At 41.8% G+C, this 26,970-nt stretch overlaps 1 protein-coding gene across 1 annotated transcript in view; it reads right to left on the bottom strand.

Annotated features, from left to right (window-relative positions):
- Positions 1-5,946: 5,946 nt before the first annotated feature.
- Positions 5,947-26,970, bottom strand: part of LOC105517477 — a 96,133-nt gene continuing 75,109 nt past the window's right edge. Inside the window, exon 6 of the mRNA XM_011950014.1 lies at positions 5,947-6,232. Coding sequence (XP_011805404.1) covers positions 6,210-6,232 — 23 coding nt within the window. The 3' untranslated portion in view covers positions 5,947-6,209. The remainder of the gene's footprint in view (positions 6,233-26,970) is intronic.

Genomic DNA, 26,970 nt, shown 5'->3' with positions numbered 1-26,970 from the left:
TAAGTTGTTGTTTTAAGCTGTATCTTAACTGATACAAGTTGTTTCCTAGAGAGTCTCCAGGGCTTTAAACTTTTTCTGCCCACTCCCATCCTAGAGGTGTGGGGTTCAAAACAAGGGCAGACTCTTCCCACAAGAGTGAACCCTGTGAACCTTGTTCACAGATTGGGGATTTTGGAGCCTCATGACCGACCGCGCCTTGCAGTTCAGTTACGCAGTGATTTACAAAGTGAGTCCTTATCCTTCTGTAGCTGCTTCCTTAGTTGCCGTTAATTAAATAGTAAAATACACACATAATTTTAAACTATATATATGTTTCTAACATTTCTTTTGAATAACAGTTTAGACACTTTTAGCGGTAGAAAATTCCAGTCAAGCTTTGGAAATCTCTGCAAACGACTTTACCAGATGGTCAAAACTGTGAAATCCATCATGTAGAGTGTAATCTCTGAGTTAAAGGACCCAAGTTTTACTACCAGCCCCACAAGTAACTTCAGAGTTAAGCAGCCTGAAGCGCTCTGCTGCTCTGAACCTCAATTTCACATCTCCAAAAGAGGAGAAATGGTTACAACTCTTCCAGAGAAAGGCAATAAGGATTCTAGCCTTATGGAAGCTTAAGGCAAGAGTGAACATTACTGGGTACTCGGTTCATACGCCCATCTGATGCCTGTATCCCCTTCATCACTGGCTTGATAAGTAGATTTCTATCTGTTCTGTCTAGAGTCTACATTTTCATTGATAGGGACCTCACTATTAAGCTACCCAGTGTACTTGACACATAAAGCAATACAAATTTGCTCAGTTAAAAGCAGCTCCTTCAGTCTGTCTCACTGCATCTTGTGGAGAAGACATGAAAGGCAGAATGGCAAGGTAAGGGAAGGTCAGACTTGCAGGGCAGGTGCATCTAGCCTTGAACTCTAGGTTCACCATTTATGTTGTCTTGGGCAAGTCACTTCATGTCTTTAAGCCTCAATTTTCTAAATTAATAAAACACACAGTTTAGGGATTACAAATGATGAACACAAAATGGTACATAGTCCCTACATATGGCAGTATCTTAATACTTGCAAGGTGGTTGCTGCTGTTATTGTTACTTTTATCATTATCATCGTTACAGTCATTCCAGGAACAGCATTACTATGCTGCCCAGGTTCAAATCCCAGCTTTGCCACTCCCTAATGGTGTGAACTTGGGTAAATTACTGAACTTTTCTGTGCCACCATTTCCTCATCTGTAAATAAGGGATGATAATACATGTTTACTGTGAGGATTAAGCATTTAAAGAGATGTAGAGCATTTGAACAGCACTTTGCTAATGGTAAGTATGATATAAATATTAGCTTCTGCTATTATGAAGCAGTAATGATATACAGAATAAGAGGGCTCTCTGGGAAGCGAGTTGACCGCTTTACATGTTCTAAAATAAAATTAGGCTTAACTGATTTGGAAAAATAATTACACAGAGTCAACTCTCAACTGTATAGTAAAACGAAGAGGATTGTGAATATGGGTATATGGGAAAAGTGACTAAAAGAAAAGTCTTATACTTGTCTTTTAAAGTAAATGTACTTATCTAAATATGCATTTCATTGGGGTAATATGAGGTGTCCTCAACATGAACAGTAGTACAGGTAATGGGAGACAATCCGGATTTAAAGGGGATAGGTGAAAATGTGATTAAGCTTGTCAGACATACTTTAAATAAAATGATAGAACAATTTTATTTAAGAATCTTCTCAACTTATTTATGAATCTTTTCTTCAATGCTAACTAAGTTAACGCTTCAGGAGAAGGTGTGGGTGGAAGGGCGTGGGGGTGGGGGCCTGGCATCCTCCTCTCTGGGCCATGTTCTTCCACCAGCCAGAGGGATGACTGAAGAGTTTCACTTCACATTTTGAGCCTCAATTTCCTCAACTGCAAAACACAGTGACTTAATTAGAAGAGCTCTAAGAGCCCTACAATTTTTCACTCTCTAAAGTCCTATGTTAACCTGGCCAAATACACATTAGCAGGCAAGCAGCACTGCCTAGTTTTAAGGATAACTTTCCTAAATCTCCCATTTCATGTTCTACTATGTAGCCTCAATATGTTGATTAGAATATTCTATTGTAGATCTACAAAGGAAAGGAGGTTGTATCTGTCACAATGGGTTAGGTTATGCTGCAGTAACAAATAATTCCAAATATCTCCGTGACTTTCAACAACTCTGTTTTATTTTTACCCATGTTGCACATGCATCCAGGGTCAGCTGCGGCCCTGTTCCATGTCCTCGTCATTCCAAAGCCCAGACTGACGGAGCAGTCTCCATCTGGACATGGCTATTCTTCTGGCAGAGGGAAAGAGGAATTTCAAACCAGAAGCTGTCTCTCGAAACTACTGCATGAAAGTCACACACATCACTTCTGCCCACATTATATTGGCCAAAGTGAATCACATGGTTTCTCCTGACTTCAACAAGCAGGGCATGAATAATCTAACCTCCCACAAAGAACATGACAAGGAGAGAAAATAGAATAATTGGCAAACACTAATGCAATCTACTACAGAGGTCAATGGAGAATTTATCTCCTAAACTGGAAAATGAACTGTGCCTAAAAGGAAGGAAGAAGAACCTCCTCTTTGTTGAGGGGAAAAGTCCATAACACAGGAGTGCTTGGACCCAAGAACACAAATATAAGAACACTTCTAGGAAAACACGAGCTGGGGAAGCAGTTTCTCTTTGCTATTTTGTGAGAAAATAAATGCCAAACAAATAGGAAAAAAAAAAAATCCAAGGAGAGGGGTGCCGCTAGAGATGGGGAGAGAGTTAGGAGCTTGGGGAAACCCAGTCTTGGAGAGATGACACCATTTTCTGCAGCTCCAGGCGGTTCCAGCTAATGATGGCGTGTAAGCAGAATGTGAATGCAAAGGATGCCAGAAAGTACATAAAAGGCAGAGGAAGAAGGATCAACATGTTTTGCTGCCATTTCCAGGAAAGGGATGGTGTCCCCAGCAGCCTCCCACAGTAGATGACCAGAAAAAAAGCAAACACAAATAACACTCATTGAAAATCCGAGTCCTGACTACTGTGTTTCACTGCACATCCTCCCTCAAATCCTGGCTGCAAACCAGCCCAGCCACTTGAAGCAGTGTTGGCAGCCTGCTCTCTCTTGGCACGGAGCATGCATGGCAGCTGGATGGCTTGTAGTCAGTGTAGTTTTGCAGCTGGTGGTGGTAGCAATTGGCAAAAACTAACTGTCCAGATGGGCATTAAATTTTCTTTAATGTTTATAATATGTCAAAAGAGAATAATCCTATGTCAAAGTGGCTTAGAAGAACTTTTACTCAGGAGCTTACAGAAATTCCTTTTTGACAAAATGGAGGTTGCTTTATTTCAATTCCATATGTGAGTCTTATTCCTTAGTTAATTTGGGGTGCTCCCCTACAGTGGAATATCCTTGGCTAAAGGGGGTTGGGGAAGTCTCCAACCTATTCCCTTTCTTGGGTTCTCCACAATTTGTTGATCACTAGCCAACATTCAGCAATACAGGCACAGGGTGTGAGCTGAGGGTCCAAAAGGAAAATAATGTTTTATTCTGGAATTTTTATGATCCTCAGAGGGACCTGTACCATTCAGGTAACATTATAAAATTAGGAGGGAAGTAATAACTATGTTGTTGAGGAAAGAGAACTGGAAAAAACAAACATTTTCAGACATACAAAACAGGCAAGGGTTTCATATATGAAATATCTATTTTAAAATTGCTATAAATAAATGAGAAAAACAAATAACTGATTTTAAAAACACGCTCAGGGTATGAATATGCAATTCACAGAATTGGAGATTCAGATGCCCTGTATAGTTAGAAATGATGATAAAACTCATTAGTAGTCAGGGAAAAGCAAGAGGCCATTCCCACCAAAAAAAAAAAAGAATTGGGGAAACAAGGATGCTCATACTTCATACACTGCTAGGGTGATTGTAATCGGTATAGCCACTTCGGAGGATAATTTCTTAGTGTCCATAAATTTAAAATGCACACACCCCATGACCCAGCAAATCCTTCCCTCCCACTGGCTACCCATGCAAAACCATTCACAAGTATACAAGAAGTCTATGTATTGATATCCATAACAGCCATACAACTCAAAGTAAGGTTCTTGTACTAGCATATACATCCCCTGAAAGCTTGTAGGAAATGGAGTGGGGGTTTTACTTCAGAATAAGTTAATCAGAGTATGTGGAGATGGGTCCCAAAACTCTATTTTAAAAAGCCCCTCAGGGGATTCTGATGCTCACAAAACTTTGAGAAACATTGTGTCAAAACACTGTTTGTACTGGAGGGAAAATGAAAACAAGCTAACTGTCCATCATCCACCACTGCTTACCATATTACAAAAAATTAACCAAGAGTTTAAAAGAATGGGGTAGATATGTGTGGATCCAGAAAAACACTGAAGAACAAAATCTACAGTATAATATTTGTTTTTTTGAAAAACCTACGAAACAAAGCCATACCTTTCTAAACCCACATTTCTACATGTAAATCTGTGTACGTGTGTGTAACATATATACACACACACATACGTATGTGTGTGTGCAGCATTCATCAAAAAGTCCAGAGTAGATATACCAGTTGATAAATGTGCTTAATCCTGATGAAAATGCTGGGATTAGGATGGTGGTCAAGGAAAACTATGGCTTTTTCCTTATCATTTGATTTTTAGTAACAAAAATTTGTATGGATATTATTTGTGAAAACATTTGTCTTCCTTTTTTTTTTTATTTTAAGAAAGAGCACTCCCTGTGAGTTAGGAGATTTGGATTCTAGACCACCCAGCTGTGTTACCTTGGGAGTTCCAGCCTCCATGACTTCAGATTCCTAACCTGCCAAACAGAGGAATTAGGCCAGTTAACCCCAAAGTCCTTTTATTCAGCTGTATCATGCTATGATTCTTCCAAGAGTCTTGGTGTGAAAATCAGATCACTTAACAAACCTAACCAAAGCAATAAACAGAAACATGTATGTGTATATCTAAATCTACGTCTGTATTGGTCCTTTGAAGAAATAGTTAACAATGATAATACTTCCACATGTCACCACAGGACAGATGACTTGCATGAGATACCCTGCCTTTAAATACTGCTGTGGCTATGAGAAGCTCTTTATTTTTAAAGTAAACATTTAGAAATCTGATAAAACGAATTGTTTCTCAAAGTTTTCCAGGGATTTGAATTTAAATGAATCTTTAGGTCCCTAGTTTCAGTAGCATCAGTATGTGAACATAAACAACATGGCCACCCCATCCTAGCCAAATGCACGGGTCCAGACAATAGGCATGCATGCGGACAGCTTGTCATTGTATTGGGCATATAGATGGTGTCAGGCCAAGGAGCTCTAATGACAGCATCATGCTTTGATTCTAACAGGAAAAGTAGGGATTTATGCTGATCACTCTGTTTATCTTCAATATTACATACCACCTTTGAAAACTGAAAAGGATTAGTAACTTGTTTCATGTATGAATCTGGATTTGTTTTGACCAAGATATAGAGAAATCTGAATAAACCAGAATTCTGGGGGTGGAGCGGGGGAGTCATAAGAAAGAACCTTGATTAAATCAGAACTAAAGAGAAAAAAAAAACTCTACTAAAAAACAAACAGCAAGGCAAAGCTAATTACAAAGTTCAGGCAACCCAACGGCTTCCCATAACAGAGAGAAAGTTCTGCTTTCTTGATCATATGCAGTATTCAAACATAGCAGTTAACTGGAAAGAGGTTCAGAGACTATTGGCAACCCTGTCATTTACAACCAGTTAATGATAAATTTGGGACTGGAATCTACTTTTCCTGTCCCTTAGGCCAGGGCTCCTTCCGGAGTGTAAAACAAACAAACACAAATGCCTTTAACACCTTGTATATAAGTGGGTGAGTCAGTCCAATTTTATAAACAAATTATTTTGAAAAACAGAGTTAAACACTTTTTATTGTATATCTTTAAAATGAATTTTTAAAAGATATATGGGGAAACATTCTTTTAAAAATGCAAATGCAATATACCCTCTATTTAGAATTTAGTAATTCTGGGTATGGTATAATTTTCTATCTTTTTTAAAAGAATTAAATGATACTGTGTGTTGGTTTTCCTCCATGAGTCACCCCAGATCCATTCTGTGGATTGCTCTGCCCTGCTCTGGTTCCTGGATGTTGACCTCACAATAGCACTTGTCTTTAGGCTTGGTTGCATTTGTCCACTGGGAATAAGGGAAGGAGAGATTAGTGTTTGGAAGAGAAAGAGTGGTTGAGGCATTACCCCTCTCCACTCAACCCCCATTCCTCTCCCTGCTTCACTGTCTGGCTGACAGTAGCTACCTGGCAGCTCTCTTCTAAGGCTTCAGGTTCTCTGGCTTCTGGTGACAGTGGTCCCTAAGTCACTCGCTCTCACTTATTGACGCCTTTGACCCAGCCCACGTCTCTGTAAGTAGTCCCTTCACTACTCTGTTTTTCAGTTAATCCTTTGAATATTCCAGCAGTTTCTTGCCAGGACCCTGACTGCTCCCTGCACAGAATAAGAAGCCTGCAGGTATCCATGAATATACTGGTGTAATGACAGCAACTAGTAAATGAAGGCTCATGCCACCCATGAATAAATCCCAGCCAGGGCCACATCAGGTCCTGCACAACCCAGGTCTGCCTTTCTGCATGCTCTGCCCCTGTTGGCAGAGGCAATCTACCATGGACCTGAGCGTGCTGCCTATTCTCACTGTGTATGTTGAAAATGCAAGACTCCGGCCGCCCTTGACCCAGGCTGGTTGGATGAGATTACGTCTCTCTCCAGGACAAAAAGAGCAGTCTTGCTTACCACTTGCCATAAACAGAGCAGTGGGTTCCTGATCTCGATGTTTCTCAGGTGGACACATCTCACTGAGTACATGCCACCCACCTGGCCTGTCTGTGTTGCCCTCCTGGGACTTTGGAGACAAAGGAAACTGAGGGAAATCTGATGCTAAATATTGCTGGCTGTGCTATGAGCCTAACCCAGGAGGCTCATGTCATCTTCTGGTATCCATGAAATAGTAACAGGCTAATTTATGAGCCTGTAAATAGGGTAAAACCCCAAACCCCAACATCTTCATCCACTACACCCCAGCCATGCTGGCTTCCTGTCCTGGGTCCTGTCTTCAGGATTTTGCACTTTCTGTGACTTTCATGTGGGATGCTCTGTCTCAAGTCTTCACATGTCTGTTCTGACTTTTCTCAAGTCTCAGGTCACTTACCTCCTCAGAAGCCACCCTCACCACCTGATCAAAAGTTGTTCTATTTTATTTTCTTCTTAACATTGTTTACTATCTCACATTATCTTTCAGTTGTTTGTTTAATGCAGGGGTGTCCAATCTTCTGGCTTCCCTGGGCCACATTGAAAGAAGAAGAATTGTCTTGGGGCACACATAAAATACATTAACACTAATGATAGCCAATGAGAAAAAAAAAAAAAAAACTCGTAACGTTTTCAGAAAGTTTACAAATTTGTGGCCAGACGGGGTGGCTCATGACTATAACCCCAGCACTTTGGGAGGCCGAGGTGGGTAGATCACGAGGTCAGGAGTTTGAGACCAGCATGGCTAATATCTTGAAACCTCATCTCTACTAAAAATACAAAATTAGCCAAGCATGGTGGTGGGCGCCTGTAGTCCCAGCTACTCGGGAGGCTGAGGCAGGAGAATCACTTGAACCGGGGAAGTGGAGGTTGCAGTGAGCCGAGACCTCGCCATTGCACTCCAGCCTGGGCAACAAGAGTAAAACTCCGTCTCAAAAAGAAAAAAAAGAAAGAAAGAAAGTTTACAAATTTATATTGGGCTGCATTCAAAGCAATTCTGGGCCGCGTGTATCCCACAGGCCACGGGCTGGACAAACTCACTTTAATGCTTATCTTTCCCCTGCTGAAAAATAAGTTCCAGGAAAACTGGGATCTCTTCTGTCTTATTCTCTGCTGTCTCTCCAGAACTTAGATGGTGTTGGCCCAGTAAAACAGTATAAATGGATATTTAACAAGTAAATGAATAAGTAAATAAATGAATGAGTTTTTGCAATGTTACCCTTTATTGTGTGACAGTATACACTCTTCCGGGTGCCTCATCTGTACAATGGCAATAAGAAACTAATCTGCCTATGTCATATATATCATATCACATATACAGTTATATCTACCACATATAATTGTACGTTTATGTATAATAGCATATTTCACCTTATAGGTTATTTATAACAATCAAATGAGATAAGGTAATACTATCCTGAAAACTGCAAGGACAACATCAATCCTGTAAAATGCAAGGTTCAGTGTTAACATAAAAGCACACATTTAGGGTCAATCTTAACATTTTTGCTTTGTAATATCACTTAGAGAAATCACATAATTGTCATGAGATGCATGTTCAATGCAGTCAATTAAACAGGGAGTTATGAAAAAAGTGAAGGAGTGAAAGAGACATTTCTCAATACATCTAGTTCTAAGTAACAACGCTTTACTGTCTTCTGACCGAAAAGCAGTGCTCAGGGCCCATCCAGTTCTAAGTCACTACAATTACAGAGACGTCATGCCGAGATGACAATGCTCCAGTGATTTTCAGGGTTTCACCCTTACTAATGAGGTAGATTCCACAGACCATGCAGGAAAACCAGGCTCCTTGCGGGAGGCTCCAGGGCCTCTGGGCATTCACGCTGTCCTCTCCTGCAGCATGACTTGCAGTGTGCACCAAGTTTTGCAGAGCATCTTACAATGTGGGTGATTTGCATTCTCCCAAAACACGTCTGATATAGTATTACAAGGGTGGGAGGTGACAGGGGGCTCCCTGTCTTAAATATTTTTATGTAGCCCCCACCATCTGGAGGTTCACTGGGGATCTTCATCGAAGAAATAATGAAGCCTTTCTCAGCCTCCTCCCAGCTCCCTACTCACCTTTCCCCAAGCTCCCACTTACCGACCTGTGTTTCCTGCCTGGATCTGCCGGAGCTCTCACTTGTTTCTGCTAGTCTTGTCCAGGGATGAGATAACTTGGGGATTTGAATGCAGAGACCGTTTCATAGGAAAGAACCTCTGCCTCTGTTCAATGCCAAGAACAAAAATCTCAAAATTTCTGGCAGCAGCGGCTTTAGAAACTGTAAGGATTTACAGTCAGACTGGTGAAATCCCTGTGAAATTTTGAAGTAAATTATGTCTAAGAGAAGTTTCCTCATCTGTCAAATGACAATGTTGGAATATTTTATTTATTTATTTATTTATTTGAGATGGAGTCTCACTCTGTCCCCCAGGCTGGAGTGAAGTGGCACGATCTTGGCTCACTGCAACTTCCACCTCCCAGGTTCTATCGATTCTCCTGCCTCAGCCTCATAAGTAGCTGGGATCACAGACACCTGCCACCACGCCTGGCTAATTTTTATATTTTTAGTAGATACGGGGTTTCACTATGTTGTCCAGGCTGCTCTCGAACTCCTGACCGCAAATGATCCACCTGCTTCAGCCTCCCAAAGTATTGGGATTACAGGCGTGAGCCACCGCACCCGGCCTGGAATATTTATTTAACAAATATTGTCGTGGCACTTACTGTGCACTAGACACTCTCCAAAGGGATACACATTGCTAAAACATCACTAAGTTACTAAAACACTACCAAATTACTAAAACATTACTTTGTTTAATACTCACAAGGCAAGCACTATTATTATCCCCATTCTGCCGATGAAAAAAATTGAGGCACAGAAAAGTGAAGTAACCTGCCCAAAATCATGCAGATGACAAAGCAGCAGGCCTGGACTCTGGACCCAGGAAGCCTGGCTCTGGGGCCATCTGTTAGTCTTTGTACCATGCTGCCACTTAGACTATCACCAAAGTCATATACTGTGCTAACATTCATGATTCAGCTCCCCAAAAGCCTTCATTTTGGTCACACTGGAACATGAATACGCATAAAGTACAGTGGTTTATTTGGTCAGATTCTCTCTACTTCCTACCTTATCAGTCACTTTCTGAGTAAGTGCAGGACTCAGGACTCTCCTGTGAAACGCCTGGAGAGGTATTAAAAGCTGCCTCTTCCCCGAGTCCAGCGAAATCGGAGGACTCTGGCCATTTACTGGAACAGAATTACTAGAATTCTGTAAAGAAAATGTCCACAGTGCCCCTAGGCATGTGAAACCTGGAATCCAGATGAGCTTTCTGTTGTGACTACTCTGCACAAATAGGACCTTTCAAGACCCTGTGTCATGCGTCCCAGCTCTCCTCCTGCACCGGCTTCCCTACTCCCCCTGACCCAGGCATTCAGACCTGCCTAGGCCCAGCCCCAAAGACTTCCCTGACCTTCGCACACAGCCAGTCTGAAGCTTTCTCAAGTCATCTAAGTACAGACTTAGTGGTCTGAGTGCCTCATAGTAGACGTCAGTGTCACTCATGGGTAAACAGCCCACACCTAGGACCTGAGCATGTGGGCCTTCTTTCTCCCGTCTCAAGATCAGCAAGGGGGAATTCAGTCCCAAAATAGTCAACGTAAAAAATAACATGAGGAGGGATGAACAGGCAGTGCACACAGGATTTTTAGGTCAGTGAAACTATTATGTAAGATACTGTATTGGTGGCTGCATACCATTATGCATTTGTCAAAACCCATGGACTGTACAACACCAAGAGTGAACCCGAATGTTAACAATGAACTTGACATGATGATGTGTCAATGTAGGTCCATCAATTATAACAAATGTACCCCTCTGTGGGGGGAATGTTGACAGTGGGGTAGGCTGGGAGAGGGGAGCAGTAAGTATATGGGAACTCTGTACTTAGTGCTCAATTTTGCTGCAAACCTACAACTGCTCTAAAAAATAAAGTCTGTTACAAAATAGTAGTAATAATATGGACCTTTACTTCAGCCTTGTAAAAGGAGGCAAAAAGGAAATCCTAGCTTGAAACTACTACCATGTGGCATCTCTTTTTTGTCTTCATTCTATTTTTTTTTTTTTTTTTGAGACAAGGTCTCACTCTGTCACCTAGGTTGGAGTGCAGGGGCGTGCTGTCAGCTCACAGCAACCTCCCAGGTTCAAGCAATCCTCCCACCTCAACCTCCCAAATAGGTGGGACCACCGGTGTACACCACCATACCTGGCTTACTTTTTGTATTTTGGGTAGAGGCAGGGTTTCACCACGTTGCCCAGGCTGGTCTCAACCTCCTGAGCTCAGGCAATAAACCTGCCTCACTTTCCCAAAACACTGGGATTACAGGTGTGAGAGGTGTGAGCCACTGCATCTGGCCTTCATTCTTTTTTGACTCCAGCCCACCTGCTGTGGTTGTGGTTCTTCTGCCTTGACACCCTGCTTTCTCTTTGGGTCTCTTTCTCCTCCTCTGTCCCTCTGTCCCTGTTTGTTCTAACTACAGGTCCACACACATAGGCACACCTCATTCCTAGTGACAATAAGTCTTTTCTTAAATAAGTCAGTTGAGGTTCACTATCTTTGCTGCTTTCCTCATTCCCTTCACCCCCATCAACTCAACAATGTACAGACAACCTGGGCAGGCCAGTGTGAAACCCTCCTTACAATGTCAAATCGCTGGAAGTGCTGTCAATGCAATAAAGTGGCATTATAAGTGCAAATGTGAATTTGAATTGCACACAGTATTAAATTGTGTGGTTTGAGAACAGTGCAATTTTAATAACATTAACACAGCTTCCCATTAGGCACAAATTTTGAAATAATGTGTGGCTTCCACACACTTGTAAAGATTATCTAACTTAAAGCTGACAGGATACATCAATGGTAAACTGAACTTAGACATCATCATAGCCTTACCATATTGGCCTTTGAACAGACATCCACTGTCCTTCAGCATGGTTTGCCTTAAGCTATGGAAGATTTGAATTCCATAAGGAACACATTTTTAGGCCTATATCTTCTGACTAAATGAGCAGAGTAGTTATAATTTGATAATTTTGTTTCTGCCATATAATTTAGGAATCAGAAATATGTAGATAATCACAACATACTATATTAATTGTGGCTTTAATATAGAATGTAATATTTCATTTTCTCTGTAACGTGTTAAGTATTTTCCAAAGATAGATCATGTAGCCATGTACCAAACAGTGCTTTTTTGGTTTATGTGACCTTGAACTTAAACGTTGGCTTGATGGTTAATGATGTGACTGCTAAGTATGCAGATAGTAAAGAAAGTACTCTCTATTGATCAATAATATGTCCTATTTAATTGCTCTAGTATTGAATGAGAATCCCTAAAGAATTTTCACTTCCAGCAATGTTTTCTGACTTCCTCTTGGTGTCTAGACAATAATGATTTACTGAAATGTGTGGGGAGCAACATACAAAAAGGCCTTAAAAATATACAATATTTCTGGTTATTGAGGTAGGGGAAGTAAGAAAAAACAAAGCAATATTTTTGATTAGTACTAAATATCGAGATCAAGCCATTCTGATACAAATAGGATTTAATAATAAAAAGATCCCAATATAAAAAAGTTACATTCAATCAAGATGACAATGCCAGGGTGAGAAGTAAGAAGTTTATAAAATTAAAATGATTTTCTATAAAAATTTCTAAGTGCCAAATAATCTTTTAGAAAACAAAAAGATTCTTGAAAAAACAGATTCTTTTCCATACCAGGTACCATGTTTCCCATGAGTATTTGTGAGTGAGCTTATCAGTTTCAGTTTTCAGGTAGTCTGAGAACTCAGGGTTTAGAAGCTCTTGAAGGTAAATCTTTTCTTAAATAGCTGAATCCTCTCATTTCACAACAGCCAAGAACAGTCAGCTTCTACTTGAATCCCTCCAGTTATCACCTTACTTTATTTGAGACAGCTTGGTTTGAATTAACTTTCATCTATTGGTATTAACTCAATCTTTTAGGACAATTAAAGAACTGCACTAATGAATGCTGTGGTTTAAATGTATGCATCCCCCCCAAGGTTCATATATTGGAATGTAAACCCCAAGGTGATGGTATTAAGAGGCAGGGACTCCAGGAGGTGATTAGGCCATAGGGGATCTGCATTCATGAATGGGATAAATATCCTTGTAAAACAGGCTTCAGAGAGCTGCTTGGTCCACGCACCCCTTCTTTCTCTTCCACCATATGAGAACATAGCATCTGTCTCCTCCAGAAGAAGCAGCAACAGGACACGATCTTGGAAGCAGAGAGCAAGCCCTCACCAGACACCAAACCTGCCAGCACCTTAATCTTGGACTTCCCAGCCTCAAAAACCGAGAAGTAGGTTTCTATTATTTATCTATCACCCAGTCTCAGGTATTTTGCAATAGCAACAGGAATACACTAAGACAATGAGTTTTGCACAATCTAACTTTTAAAACCTCCAGATAAGCACAGCACAAGTTTTATTTCAATGAATTAAAAGGACAAAGTAGGAAACTTCTCAATTACCTGACATTATTGAGTTCTGTATAACCTGAAACATACATATTTAACATTTAGCCCATTTTCTAGGCTTGATAAGTAGGCTATGATACAGACAGTGAAGAGTATTGTGCCTCATTATACATATTGTCAAGAAAGTATAGACTTTTAGAAATATGGAAAGAGATGTAAGACATGGGAATTAATTATACTGATTGCAGTATATATTGTGGAAGTTGTAAATTCTTAACAAAAACAAAAATCAATCCTGTGTCAAAGATTGCATTTGCATTGTTATTTGGTTCTTATATTTGCATGCAGAAAAATTCTTAATATGAGGTTCTTATGCTTAATACGAGGTTCTTCTATTCATAAGAACACCACATATTCTACCATGAGTTATTACTAGATTAAAGGGACAACGAGGAGTAAAGAAGTCTTCTACATCATTTTATGTTTTTATATACTATTACATTTACTACTTTCCAGACAAATGACCCATTTTACAGTCATCTCAATCAATGCCTTTCTGAAGAAAGGATCTACAACCCCACTTAGTTTTAATGGTCCAGAGCAAAATCATGAAGAAGGTAAACTTTGTATTTGACATTTCCCCTTTTCCCACAGTTGAGATTAGTTTATTTATTTATTTATTTATTTATTTATTTATATTTTGTTATAATTTTTTTTTTGACACGGAATCTCACTCTGTCACCTGGGCTGGAGTGCAGTGGCATGGTCTCGGCTCACTGCCAGCTCCGCCTCCTGGGTTCATGCCATTCTCCTGCCTCAGCCTCCCAGGTAGCTGGGACTACAGGCACCCACCACCACACCTGGCTAATTTTTTGTACTTTTCAGTAGAGACGGGGTTTCACCGTGTCAGCCAGGATGGTCTCGATCTCCTGACCTCATGATCCATCCACCTTGGCCTCCCAAAATGCAGGGATTACAGGCGTGAGCCACCGTGCCCTGCCTAGTTTTTTTGTTTGTTTGTTTGTTTGTTTTTTTAATTTGGAAATCAGAAAGAAGAATAAGGAAGGAAAGGCGGACCAATTAAAGAGTAATGGCAGGTACCTGGTGTGCCAGGACAAGCCAAAAGAAGGCAAGGTCTAGATGGATGACAGCAACGTGTGCCATGGAGCATTGGAAGACTACCAGGGTGAGTTCTCATGGGAAAAGCAAGAGTTCTACTTGTATCAGTATTTGCCTAGGCTCCAGTATTCCCTCTCTCTTTAGCATGTACTTGGCTGCTGAGATTAGAGTTAAGAATGAGAAGAGAGGAGCTATTTAAGTTTGTCTCTCCACAAAGGAAAAGTTTGGATGGGTGGGCATCGTGGGCCCCCTCACCATGGCCAGGAATGTTAGGGGATGTTCTGCAAGCTCTTTCACGCACACTCACACTCCTGCAGCAATCTAATGTGGTCCTGCAATCGAGAGGACCCTGCTCAGTGGCGGACTGTGTGTGATTCCTCTTCCCAACTCGCAAGACTCTACCAAGAGACTTCCACCGTTCATGTTGGTCTCTAGCTGTATCTCTGTGAGTGTTCACATCTCCTGCTCTGCTGAGTTCTTCCATTTGCTTCTTCAGATCCATTTTTCATCCTTTCCCACAAGTGCTGACCTTCACTATCTACCAGAAAATAATTGAAGGAGTGATGTGGTTTGGCTGTGTTCTCACCCAAATCTCACCTTGAATTGTAATTATCCCCACATGTCATGGGTGAGGCCAGGTGGAGATAACGGAATCATAGGGGCAGTTTCCTCCTTACTCTTGTTAGTCAATCAGTCTCATGAGCTATGATAGTTTGATAAATGGGAGTTCCCCTGCACAAGTCCTCTTGCCTGCCACCATGTAAGACATGCCTTTGCTCCTCCTTTGCCTTCCACCATGATTGTGAGGCCTCCCCAGCCATGTGGAACTGTGAGTCAGTTAAACCTCTTTCCTTGATAAATTACTCGGTCTCAGGTATGTCTTTAGTAGCAGTGTGAGAACAGACTAATACAAGGAGAGAGAAGAAAGAGATTTGGGTATTTTTTCCCTGATTCCTGCTGCCAGTTTGCAATCTGTTGGTCTCCATCAATCCTTCTACTGAAGGTTTCTCCTCCCTCCAGACAGGTCTGGTTGTGGTCCCCACGCCTACCCCTTGCTATTTCAGGGTGGTAGTGGCTCACCACTGTCACTAGCCCAGAGCACAGCACCATCTGCGTTGGTTTCCCTCAGCCCTGGCGACACCTGTTTCAGTGATCTCTTTACTAAACTCTTCTCAGTACCTAGTTTGATTGAATCATCTGTTTCCTACAAGGAACCTGACTGATTCACCCTCCAACAAGAATGATCCATTCTGTCTTTTTTTTTTTTTTAACCTACCCAAATCCTATCTATCCTCTAAAGCTCAGCTCACAGTTTTGTTCAAACTCACCCTCATGCTTGTGCATCTACATTGACATCTCCTGTCTAATGTTCTCTAAGTTTGTATTCCACAACTCCCCATTTGTCCTCTGTTTCAGGCCTTTTCTTCATCTCGGCACCACCAGTACAGCTGATAATTTTTTTTGCTTATACCCTTATTGCTTGATCCTGTGTTGGCTCAGCATTAGGCACTCAACAAAAGTCATTCTTGAGCTGGAGCAGTCAATCCCTAGCGATCACACCTTGAAAAGAGGTGTGAGTGCACATTTACCTTAAGAGAGTGTGTCACAGGATCACAGATAAGTCAACTAAGAAGGAATTAGGGAGATAATCTGGCCTAATCTCCCAATTGTGGTGATGAGAAAACTGAGGCTTGGAGAGATGACTTAAAGTCCAACATCACATAGTCAGCGAGTGGCACATCTGGGGCTCAAAGCCAGAATATTTTTACTACATTCCTTGCTGCCTCTGATACCGGTTTTTTGTGTCTCAATATCTTCTTATCAAAAATATACTTCTTCATATCTGAATTCTTAGTATAGCCCTTCCACTTCAAAACAGCATATATTTGTTCCTCCTGGTGAAATACAATTTTCTTGAGCCCCCCAGGGCTGTTAGTCATTCATGCATTATCCTTCACATATCATTTTAAAAATTAACCACCCAGACAAAGACTGAATTCTGTTCTTCCCTGTATATCTGGGAAGGGAGAATAGAGCCCTTTGGCTCTTTACTTCAATATTCTCTGATAAATTCAGGCGAACACAAAGAATATTCTGGTCATTGTCTGCCACTTCACTCATAGCTACATGCTGAATAGAAAAGGGATCAACTACCCACATTTAAAATATTCATAATTACATACTCTGTCCTACAAGGAGCACCTGGCTGCCAGCAGATGCACAGAGAGAGCTGCACAGAGCCGTAAGCTCTTACTCTGCTGAGGAATCCAGCCCTGTTATATGCTGAGCCCTGCAGTCCTGAATACTCAGACCAAATGCAAGCTCACAGTACATGTATACGGCACTGAAGGCAACTTCCTTGTAATGCTTTTACTGGCTTATGTTAAGGATTCTGAGCATGCAATAATGAATTTTATTTCCTACTCTTATAGAGAATGACAGGCATGTGCATTTATGGATTAGCCACCTTAGTTTTGCAACATATGAATGTAAAAACTAGCAACTGATTACACCATTCCATCATCACTATGAGTCAACTGTAAGACAATAGAGAACATGAAGCCAATGGAGTGCTACCTATGGCTCATGATATGACCCAGAACATCACCATGTGGATTTCAGGCAATGAGTGTTCTACCCCTTCTCATACCAGACACCATTTAGTGATGTACTTTTTATTACATTAAAGGAGACTCCATACAAAAATGTCAGCAGTATCCAGTTGACTCATGGAATTGAGAACTGTGCATTAGCTGCCGATTTAAATTAATTTTGCTTCTTGAACCATAAAAAATAGTTCTTTGAACAAGAATTCATGATAAATACACATGTGTAAAAGACCCTTAATCATAATTATTTTCAATACATAAAACACAGTTTAAGATTCTCAGCCTCATTAATTTCTTATAGTATAAAAGAACAAAAGCAAATGGGAAATGGGAAAAGTATGTCATAATTTAAATGTATTATGCATGGTCATTTAGCTCATTAAGTAAAATATTCTTTACGAACTCTAGGAAAAAGATCATTTCCATACCACCCAATGACAGCAAGCAACGTTCTGATTTTCTTGTAGAGAACTGGCATTGTATGTCATTTAGATTTTAAGAGAATACTACCTACAATTAAAGCAGTAGAATTAGAATATACTAGTTCCCCTCTTATCCATGGGAGATATGTTCCAAGACTCCAGTGGATGCCTGAATCTTCTAATAGTACCAAGCTCTGTATACACTATGTTTTATCCTATATATACATATCCATGATAAAGTTTAATTTATAAGTTAGATACAGTGAGAGACCAACAGCAGTAACTAATAATAAAACAGAACAATTGTAACAATATGCCAGCATCACTACTCTTACACTTTGGGGCCATTATTAAGCAGAATAAGGGTTTTTAAACACTAACACTGCGATACTGTGAGAGTCAATCTGATAACCAACGTGTCTTCTAAGTGACTAATGAGCATGTGGCATAGACAGTGTGGATGTGCTGCACAAAGGGATGAATCACATCTGGAGCAGGACAAAGTAGGATAGCAGGAGATTTTATCACGCTACTTAGAGTAGCATGCAACTTAAAACTTACAAATTGTTTATCTCTGGAACTTTCCATCTAATGTTCTTGCACCACCATTGACTAACGGTAACCAAAACTTTGGAAAACAAAACTTCAGATAAGGGAGAAAACTGCCTTAATTGAAATCATCTTGTGACACGTTGGGCTTCCTCTTTCTGAGCACTTAACTCTTGTTTTCTCTGTCAGGGTCCCAAAGAGCAGGGGACACATTTCCAAGGTATGACATATAGTAGGGGTTAAGTAAATGTCAGTATGCTCTATATCTACACAGTAGCCCTAATCCTCCCCATGACCCCACACTCTGAATCATCGGGGGGTTTATCTCCCACCCTCTGAAGCACATGTGTCTTACCAAGGCCTCCAGTACATCTGCCCCTTCTTGGTCATCCAGTCTAATGAACACAATGCCATCAATATAATGGATCAATGTGATGATGTTCAGGACATTAAGATGATTCAGGTCCCTTCAGATTATATTATCACAGAAAAGGAAGAGTTAACATAGCCTCAAGATAAGACGTTAAATGTATTGTGTTGTCTGTTCTATGTGAATGTAAACCACTTCCGCTCCTCCTTTCTGAGAAAGATGGGAAAGAGCACATTTGCCAGATCTGTAGCCACACACCTTGTATTAATAATTAGCTGTGTTCATTGGCTGGGTAAGATACTACTCTGGTGCAGTAATTGCAAGTGGAGCTACTACCTGCTTGAGTTGGCAGAAGTCCACTGTTAACCTGTTTTGTTTGTGGTTTTTTTGTCTTTTTTGCTCGGCCAGAAACTTATTAATTTAATGGGGATATGATGAGGCTCACTACCCATGTAAGGCTGGTATTAATTACTGCCATTTCCCCTAAACAAAACATTGCCTTTTATTTAGTATCTTGTTGTAATAGGGGTGGGGACAGTTTCAAATGCTTTCCCATTATGATAACTCTTTACTCTCAAGCCAAAGGATCAATGTTGAGAGTTTCACTAGCTATTGGCATATATATCCCAACTATACATATATGCATATACACAAATATACACTAAGAGTCAGGCCTGGGCTTGGACTCCATTTTATTACCAGTCCCCATCTACCCCCACTCTTATTGAGAGGGTCACAATAACCCTTTAGCTCCTTAGGTATCAGTATCCAGAAGTACTCACGAGTTTCTGAGTACTACTCTTTCCCCATTGTAATGTTACCTGAATAAATGGCCATAGGTCCCTCTGGGGAAAATCTGTAGGAGTCATTGTCGTATATATTTGCCACAATTTTGCAGGTCCTTCCTTCTGGAGACCTGGCCTCTCCCTCAGTCTATGGCATCCACTCTGAGAAGTGGCTCATGTCCAGACACTGATAACGGACTGTGATTCTTTAGAAGGATGCCTGCACTTAGCCTCCTTGACTTCTTTTAATTGTATAGATTGAGTGATTCCCTTGATGACTGTCCATCTATCTTGCTATGTCCAATAAACCATCTCCGTGGCTCTTTGTGGGTCACATCCCCCCAGGTACTATTATGACATTGCTGCTCATTATGATAATTACATTGCATCTCGCTTCTGATGTTAAGCACCACCATCTGGCCTCTACGATTTCAGGATCCCATCATCCCCGTTGTAGTGAAGGAGCCCAGTTCTCTAGCAGCAGGTCCCTGGCTTATAGAGGAAAGCCACCACTGAAGTTCTCAGTGATGTTGGTCTCTCTCTGAGTGATGAATTTCGTATCACTTTAGTCAATAGAGTGCCTTCTGTCCTATCCCTGGCGTGTAGTCAGCTGGGAGCATTTGCAATGTTTTGTAATACATCCATTCTTGAATGTACTCATCCTTGGGGCCTTTTGGTCCTTTTCTCCCATCTTCCACAAACAAGTTTTGGCTTTTCTATTTGGTGTGGTTCATAACCTTCTCCAGTCTTCCAAGAGCCATCCTAGCCATGCGTTAGAAGGTGCAAATGCAACCAGCGTTTTTGTCAGGGCATTAAATACTGTAGACTAGGACAGTGGTCCACTATCAATGTGCTCTCCCTTACCCAATCTCATGCTCTGCCCTACAAATTCATCATCTTCAGGCTCCAGTCCCATACGGATTATGTGGTCAGGTCTCACAGCTCATTTATAAAATTGTGCCTTTCCTCCCTTAGCAGGCTCCCTCTTTCCTGGACAGATTATGTTGGAATTGACTCTATTTGTCTCATACTAGGCCAGGAGGGGTGGTGGAGGTAATTCCTGAGGGGTACATGTTGTCTTAAAAAGCATCGGCGTCCACAGATTTTAATGGTGGAGGCCTTATGGGGTGGGCATGCTAGCCTTGAACATTTACCTGCTCAGAGAGTTCCAGGCAAAAGGGATTTTAAGGGTTTTTTTAGTGCACCCACTCAGGTATCCCCTTTCTAAGACTCCCAACCAGGTCATGGCCTTGACATGATAGACTTTTTGGAGCTGAGACTTCAACCTTCTATGGAGCTTTGCCATCCTGAAAATTATGGCCTAGAACTGACCCTCGGGTTTTTCTGTCCTTGATCGTAGAGATAAGAATCTCTTTATATGTTCCTAAAGAGTTCCTCTGACATTCACAGTATCTCTTAAATTACTGATTACTGACTCAAAGGCATTCATTGTCTTTTTCCAGGGCATGAGATTGCAGTTCACAACAGCCATTCAATTCCACCATCCTCATCAGTACCTGTCCCTTCAGAATCTAACAAATCCTGAAATATTTCAGTGCATTCCTTCTACTGCTATCCCATCCCTGTTCACCACTGATAAAGTTATAATAGTTTCAGTGCTGTAGAATGCTAGGGATCTTCCATATTTCACCTGGCACCAGCAATAGTTTCCATATTGCCAGCTGGCCAGCAAGTAATGCGGCTCCAAAATCACATTGATTGTCTGCATTCTCCAACCACTCCTGACACCAAATGTTTTGGCGATTAGATCCTGAGCGTGCAACCCCGTTTTGGAGAACGTTTATTCGAGAATGCTCAGGAGTGATATGTGTGAGGGAATGAAGCCAGGCATATTAAGCAGAAGGAAAAGTTGAAAACAATGTTATTGTAGCAGACTCATCCAATCCCCCACGGACTTCTTGAGATGGTCTTCAAATGTAACAGCCCATCAGAGTTGGCCCAAATTGAGGCAAGGAGGCTGGCCTTTGTTTCCTTACACTGACCAGTCATTTCCCTGGGAATTGATGAAACCTTGAGGGAAGCAAGTCCGTTAAGGCCAGGAGCAATTTCCTGTGGGGGACTCAGCTGCACAGTTTCAGTCACCAACATTCCTGTAGCTCAGGAAATCAGTGGCTTAGATTTGAGTCAGTGACTCCATTCTTCCTTTTTCTTCTCCAGATACCCATGCTCATGCTCCCAGCTGCTGCTAATAATGGTAGCACTGAGTAATATCTACTCATTCTCCACTGTTCCCCCTCTTCCTGCAAGCTAGTTTAGAACATAAAGAAAGGAACTTAAGAAGGAAAAAAGAAAGAGAAAGTGAATGAAATGAGTACCTCTTGAGGACCTTATAGGTACCAGGCTCGGTACTAATCTCTTACATATGTTTCTTCATTTGTCCCTCACAACCACTCAATGAAATAAGGATCATTTCCAGTTTATAAAGAAACCGGGGCTCAGAGCAGGCTGGTACAGTAGCAGGATCTCCTTTTTTTTCTGAGACAGAGTCTCGCTCTGTTGCCAAGGCTGGAGTGCAGTGGCACGATCTTGGCTCACTGCAAGTTGTGTCTCCCAGGTTCACACCATTCTCCTGCCTCAACCTCCCAAGTAGCTGGGACTACAGGTGCTCACCACCATGCCTGGCTAATTTTTGTAATTTTAGTAGAGATAGGGTTTCACGATATTGTCCAGGCTGGTCTCGAACTCCTGACCTCATGATCCGCCTGCCTTGGCCAGAATCTCCTTTTAAATGGCCATGGCCTCTTGGAATCCTAAGATAGGAAAGCCAGAAACTGATGTTGCCCAAATAATCTTAGGTTTCAGGGCCATATCTGTCATATAATGAGAACAAGGGAACAGATGTCTGACATCTAGCTCCAACAATTCAGCTAAGGCTCACATACATCCCCCAAAAAACACCTCACAACATCCATCTCAGTTTTAATCACACTACTCTACTGCACTCGTGTTGCCAATTCGTCATTCTAACAGCCTATGTCCCATGACAAATGTCAGGGATGCTGTGTCTTATCCAATGACATATCTAGTCCAGCACTGAAAGTGGCCTGCACAAGTATGGGATTTAACTAAACATCTTGGCATCAAAGGTACAACTTGGGTCCTCCTCTGCATCTCACATTACCAAAACTGCACACAATCCCTAAGTCAACTGTGCAAGGGATGGTTGGCAGGTGAAAGCAAAATATGCTAAAACTGAAGGTGTAATAGACACTCTGTAGATAGAGGGTGGACCCCACCCAAACTGGGGTTCAGATATTAAGATTGATGATTCCACACACAACACTAAAAAGGTACAGAAAAGTTTGTTAATCACTGTATTAGTATACTCCAGAGAAACAGAATGAATAAGATGCGTGTTATGATTACATATTCCCTATATATACACACACATATATGTGTATATATACACATATGTATACATACACACATATACATGTGTAATATATGTGTGTGTGTATATATATACACACACAGATGTGTAATGTGTGTGTGTGTGTATTGAGGCCAAGTATAGTGGCTCACCCCTGTAATCCCAGCACTTTGGGAGGTCGAGGCAGGTGGATCACCAGAGGTCAGGAGTTCGAGACTAGCCTGGCCAGCATGGTGAAACCCCATCTCTACTAAAAATACAAAAATTAGCCAGGTGCAGTGGCATGCACCCGTAATCCCAGTCACTTGGGAGGCTGAGGCAGGAGAATCTTTTGAACCCGGGAGGCGGAGGTTGCAGCAAGCCGAGATCACGTCGCTGCACTCCAGCCTGGGTGACAGAGCAAGACTCCATTTGGAAAGAAAGAATGAAAGAAAGGAAAAGAAAAGAAAAGAGAAAAGAAAAGAAATTTGCTAGGAGAACTGTGGAAGCTAGAAAATCCAAACTCTGCAGAGTCACCCAGTAGGCTGGAGACAGGGAACAGTCGATGCTGCAGCTCACATCTGAAGGTGGTTTGTTAGCAGGATTTTCTTTTCTCTAAGGGAAGTCAGTCTTTTTCTGTTAAAGTCTTCAACTGACTGGATGAGGCCCACCCAAAAACTATGGAGGGTCATCTGCTTTACTTAAAGTTGGCTGGTGTAAATATTAATCTCATCATAAAAATACCTTCACAGAAACAACTAGAAGAATGTTTGACCAAATATCTGGATATTATGGCCAAGCTGACACATAAAATTAACCATCACATTCACATAATGAGGCTTTCTGTGGGGAAAAGGGGGACTCTAAAGCACACCCAAAACTGGTTTGAGAGAGCTTGGGAAAGAGGCTGCTTAGGGATATTTGGCTGACAAGGGGGTGGAACGTTCCCACTCAGGGCAGAGGTTCATGTGGCCTGAACCTCCCTCCAGCACCAAAGGAGGGAGCATGCAGGCTTTCTTATCCTGCATGTCTAAATGTGGGCACAAGGGCAAGAAGAAGGGGTGCAGCTTAAAGGATATCAAAAAATACAATCAGGCTCTGTTTCAAAAGAAAATGTGGATTTCACTCCATTTAATTAATTAAAAAATATAGTGATAGAAGTAGAGAACCAAGAGGAAGAAACATTAACCAAACCATGTTTGACCACAGACACCTGCCACTTAAACAGGAGGTCCAAAACATTCAATCTGGAATCCAAAACAGGAAGTCTGGTCCCAACTGAAGCTATCACCATACACAAAGAAGAATAATTCAGGAGAGCTGGGCGCGGTGGCTCAAGCCTGTAATCCCAGCACTTTGGGAGGCCGAGACGGGCGGATCACAAGGTCAGGAGATCGAGACCATCCTGGCTAACACGGTGAAACCCCGTCTCTACTAAAATACAAAAAAATTAGCCGGGCTTGTTGGCGGGCGCCTGTAGTCCCAGCTACTCGGGAGGCTGAGGCAGGAGAATGGCCTGAACCCGGGAGGCGGAGCTTGCAGTGAGCTGAGATCCGGCCACTGCACTCCAGCCTGGGCGGCAGAGCGAGACTCCGTCTCAAAAAAAAAAGAATAATTCAGGAGATCACAGCCAGCAAGCAAAATGTGGCCAACTGATACATATTTAGGTCTAGAGCAGAACTAGGCATTATCTCGCTAACACCTCGATGATTTTTGTTCTCTCCATCCTGAAAGCACATTTGAAGGAGCAAACACCTAAAAGCCAGAATATTTCTAGGTACTGAGGAATAAAAAACTGGGAACGTGGTAGAAACACAGAAAAAATAGTGACAATCTCTACTCAGTGGAATTACACAGAAATCTCTGAAGTCATCTAATTTTGCAGAGAACACATTCCTTAAGGTAAAATGAAAATGTCGAAATTCGGTGCCCACCATTCCAAGGGTCTGAGGGCACCTGAGAGCACTTTCGGCCCCTTTAAGCCATTAGGAGACTTTAACTCCTCCTTCTAGGGAGCCAGCAGGGTGGTGAGCTCAACAAGCCTATAAATTAAGCCATGGGTCCTATTTTCCCAGCAAAGCAAGTTTAGAATGTACCATATAATTCTGCTGACTTGACATACCTCCATTAAAGGATATGGCTACTGAGTGTGGGATTACAAAAAGAAATTACAGATTTTCTAATAAATGCCTCCAACTGCCAAGAGAATGTGGTTCTCAGGATATTTTTTCCCTTTGTGGCTGAAAATAAACATGTTCATTGCTTTATAGTTTCCTGAAATGATGACATTCTAGTATAATTGCAAATTCTTGTGACAGGCAAAGGATATTTACTGACTGTAATGCTCTATAAAGCACATGAGTAATAAATAGCCCAGGAAAGGCTTTCTCAGTGGACATGAGTACCAAATAAGTAATCACAAAAACTTTCTTTCTAAGGCAGAACACTCAGTCATATCTTTTTCCATCAGATTATAATTGATAGATTTGCTCAGTCTTAAAATGTACCTCTCCAAGTTCTGAAATGCAAAAATTGGAGGTAAAATAAAGACTTAAAAGTCCTGTTTTCCTTATTATGTAAGTAAAGAAAAATCCAAATGAAATATCCACTACTATATTCAAACTATACATAGATAATATTTCTTATAAATTGGCTCTATTGGCTGGGCAAAAGACTTTATTGATATTTGCTCAAATAAAATTTTAACTAGAACTATAAAGTTGAAGCAAAACATATTCTAGAAGAGTTATTCACCGTACCAAGGAAGCTAAACTTCCCAAATTTACTGGACCAATTGTGTAAGTGTCCTTGCCAGTTACCTAGACCTGACAATTATTTCATATAGAAGATCAGCACACAAACTAATCAGCACACAAACAAGTCATCTCAAGAGCAAATGGGGAAACAGAAAGCAAAATGGAAGACTGAAAATAAGAGAGGATTCTGGAAACACAGTAACCTGAATGCAGCTCCCCCTCCACCTTCCACATGTGCACTCATTATTTCAATCCATTTGCCTCTCTTGAACCAAAGGGCTCCCTTGTACTCTTAGAGGAGAGAACCCTTGCAAAAAAGCAATGTGCTTCCAGGGATTGCACCAGTCTTGGAGAACAATGTCAGGGGTTCTGGAGCAAGGACACAAGGACAATCAAACCTGAAAACCCATGGCCCAGTGTGGTTTGTGTACCCCAGGTAGGGGCAGGGAACTGTAGTGAGAAGGGTGACATCAGCCTCCAGCAAATGTGCTTGAAATGGAGATGGTGACATCAGTCCTAAGTGTACTGGGTTGTCCTCGCTCCTAAGAGGAGCTCAACAGCCAGACTGTATCCTCCTTGACTCTGAAAGAACAAACAGGCAAGACAACTGAGGGCTTCTTCCAGGGGGCTCAGCAGAGGACCACAGCCTGCAAAAGTGAGACACTTCGCTTTCACTACCTGCAAAAGTACCACCTATTATCATGTGCCAACAGCTAGCCCTGATGAAATAAAAAGCAAGAAAAATAGCAGTCCATGGAGTTCCCTGGAGAACAGACTGTGGTTAAGATTGGTGTGCAGGAGGTGCTCTCAGGAGTGCCCGTGGGGTGAAGGAAGCAGGACTGGACAGAGAAACTGAACTAAGATGCAGCCAATAGCAAAGACCTTATGTAGCTCTACAGGGACCTCTGGAACCCCGATGGCCCACCTCGCTAGGATGGGGCAAGGGGCTGCTGGGCCCTTATATCCCTGAGTCCTCCATTAGATGCTGCCTGCCTCACAGAAGAAATTGACCAAGGGCAAATCCTGGGGAGGGACTCTGTTGAGAGCTGTGTTCTGCCAGCACTCCTAGCGGACTGTGGAATGAGTCCCTCCTGCTGATGGGAATCTGGCAGCGCCCCATACCTCAGTCCACCCTTAGGCCATTCACCCCCATGGACTTCATGTAACAAGTTCTGGGATCAATTTCTCCAGGATTCTTACTCGTCTCTTTCTGAAAAAAAAGTAAAGATGAAAACTATTGCCATGCTTCTCTTCCTGCTTCTGCATCTGGTCTCAAAACCAGCCCATCTCTTCCTCTATTACCTAATCCAGGTTCCCTTTGTTCCTAGGTAGCACTTCTGCTGATCTAGACAGCTTTGCAAAGTAGCACATACCCTCATTTTTGGGGGTTCTGAGCCCTAGCTTAGGGCATGGCTGAGGCACTTGTCTATTTGATATCACAAGTGGGCAGGGGAATACCAAGAGATGCCACAGCAAATTGCCTTGGTACCAAATACATTCTCCACTGTCACCATTAAGTACCAGCTCCTCTGCCCTTTCCTGGTGTGACCAGGATCAAATGTCCCTGCCAGAAGAGTCACTTCTCTCTGGGCCTGCTGGTCTCTTGTGTCCCTTCGTGGAAGTGCTCTT

The sequence above is a fragment of the Colobus angolensis genome, unplaced genomic scaffold, assembly GCF_000951035.1.
Source record: "Colobus angolensis palliatus isolate OR3802 unplaced genomic scaffold, Cang.pa_1.0 Scaffold30, whole genome shotgun sequence".
Classification (NCBI taxonomy): Eukaryota; Metazoa; Chordata; class Mammalia; order Primates; family Cercopithecidae; genus Colobus; species Colobus angolensis.
This window is presented reverse-complemented; position numbering and strand designations above follow the sequence as displayed.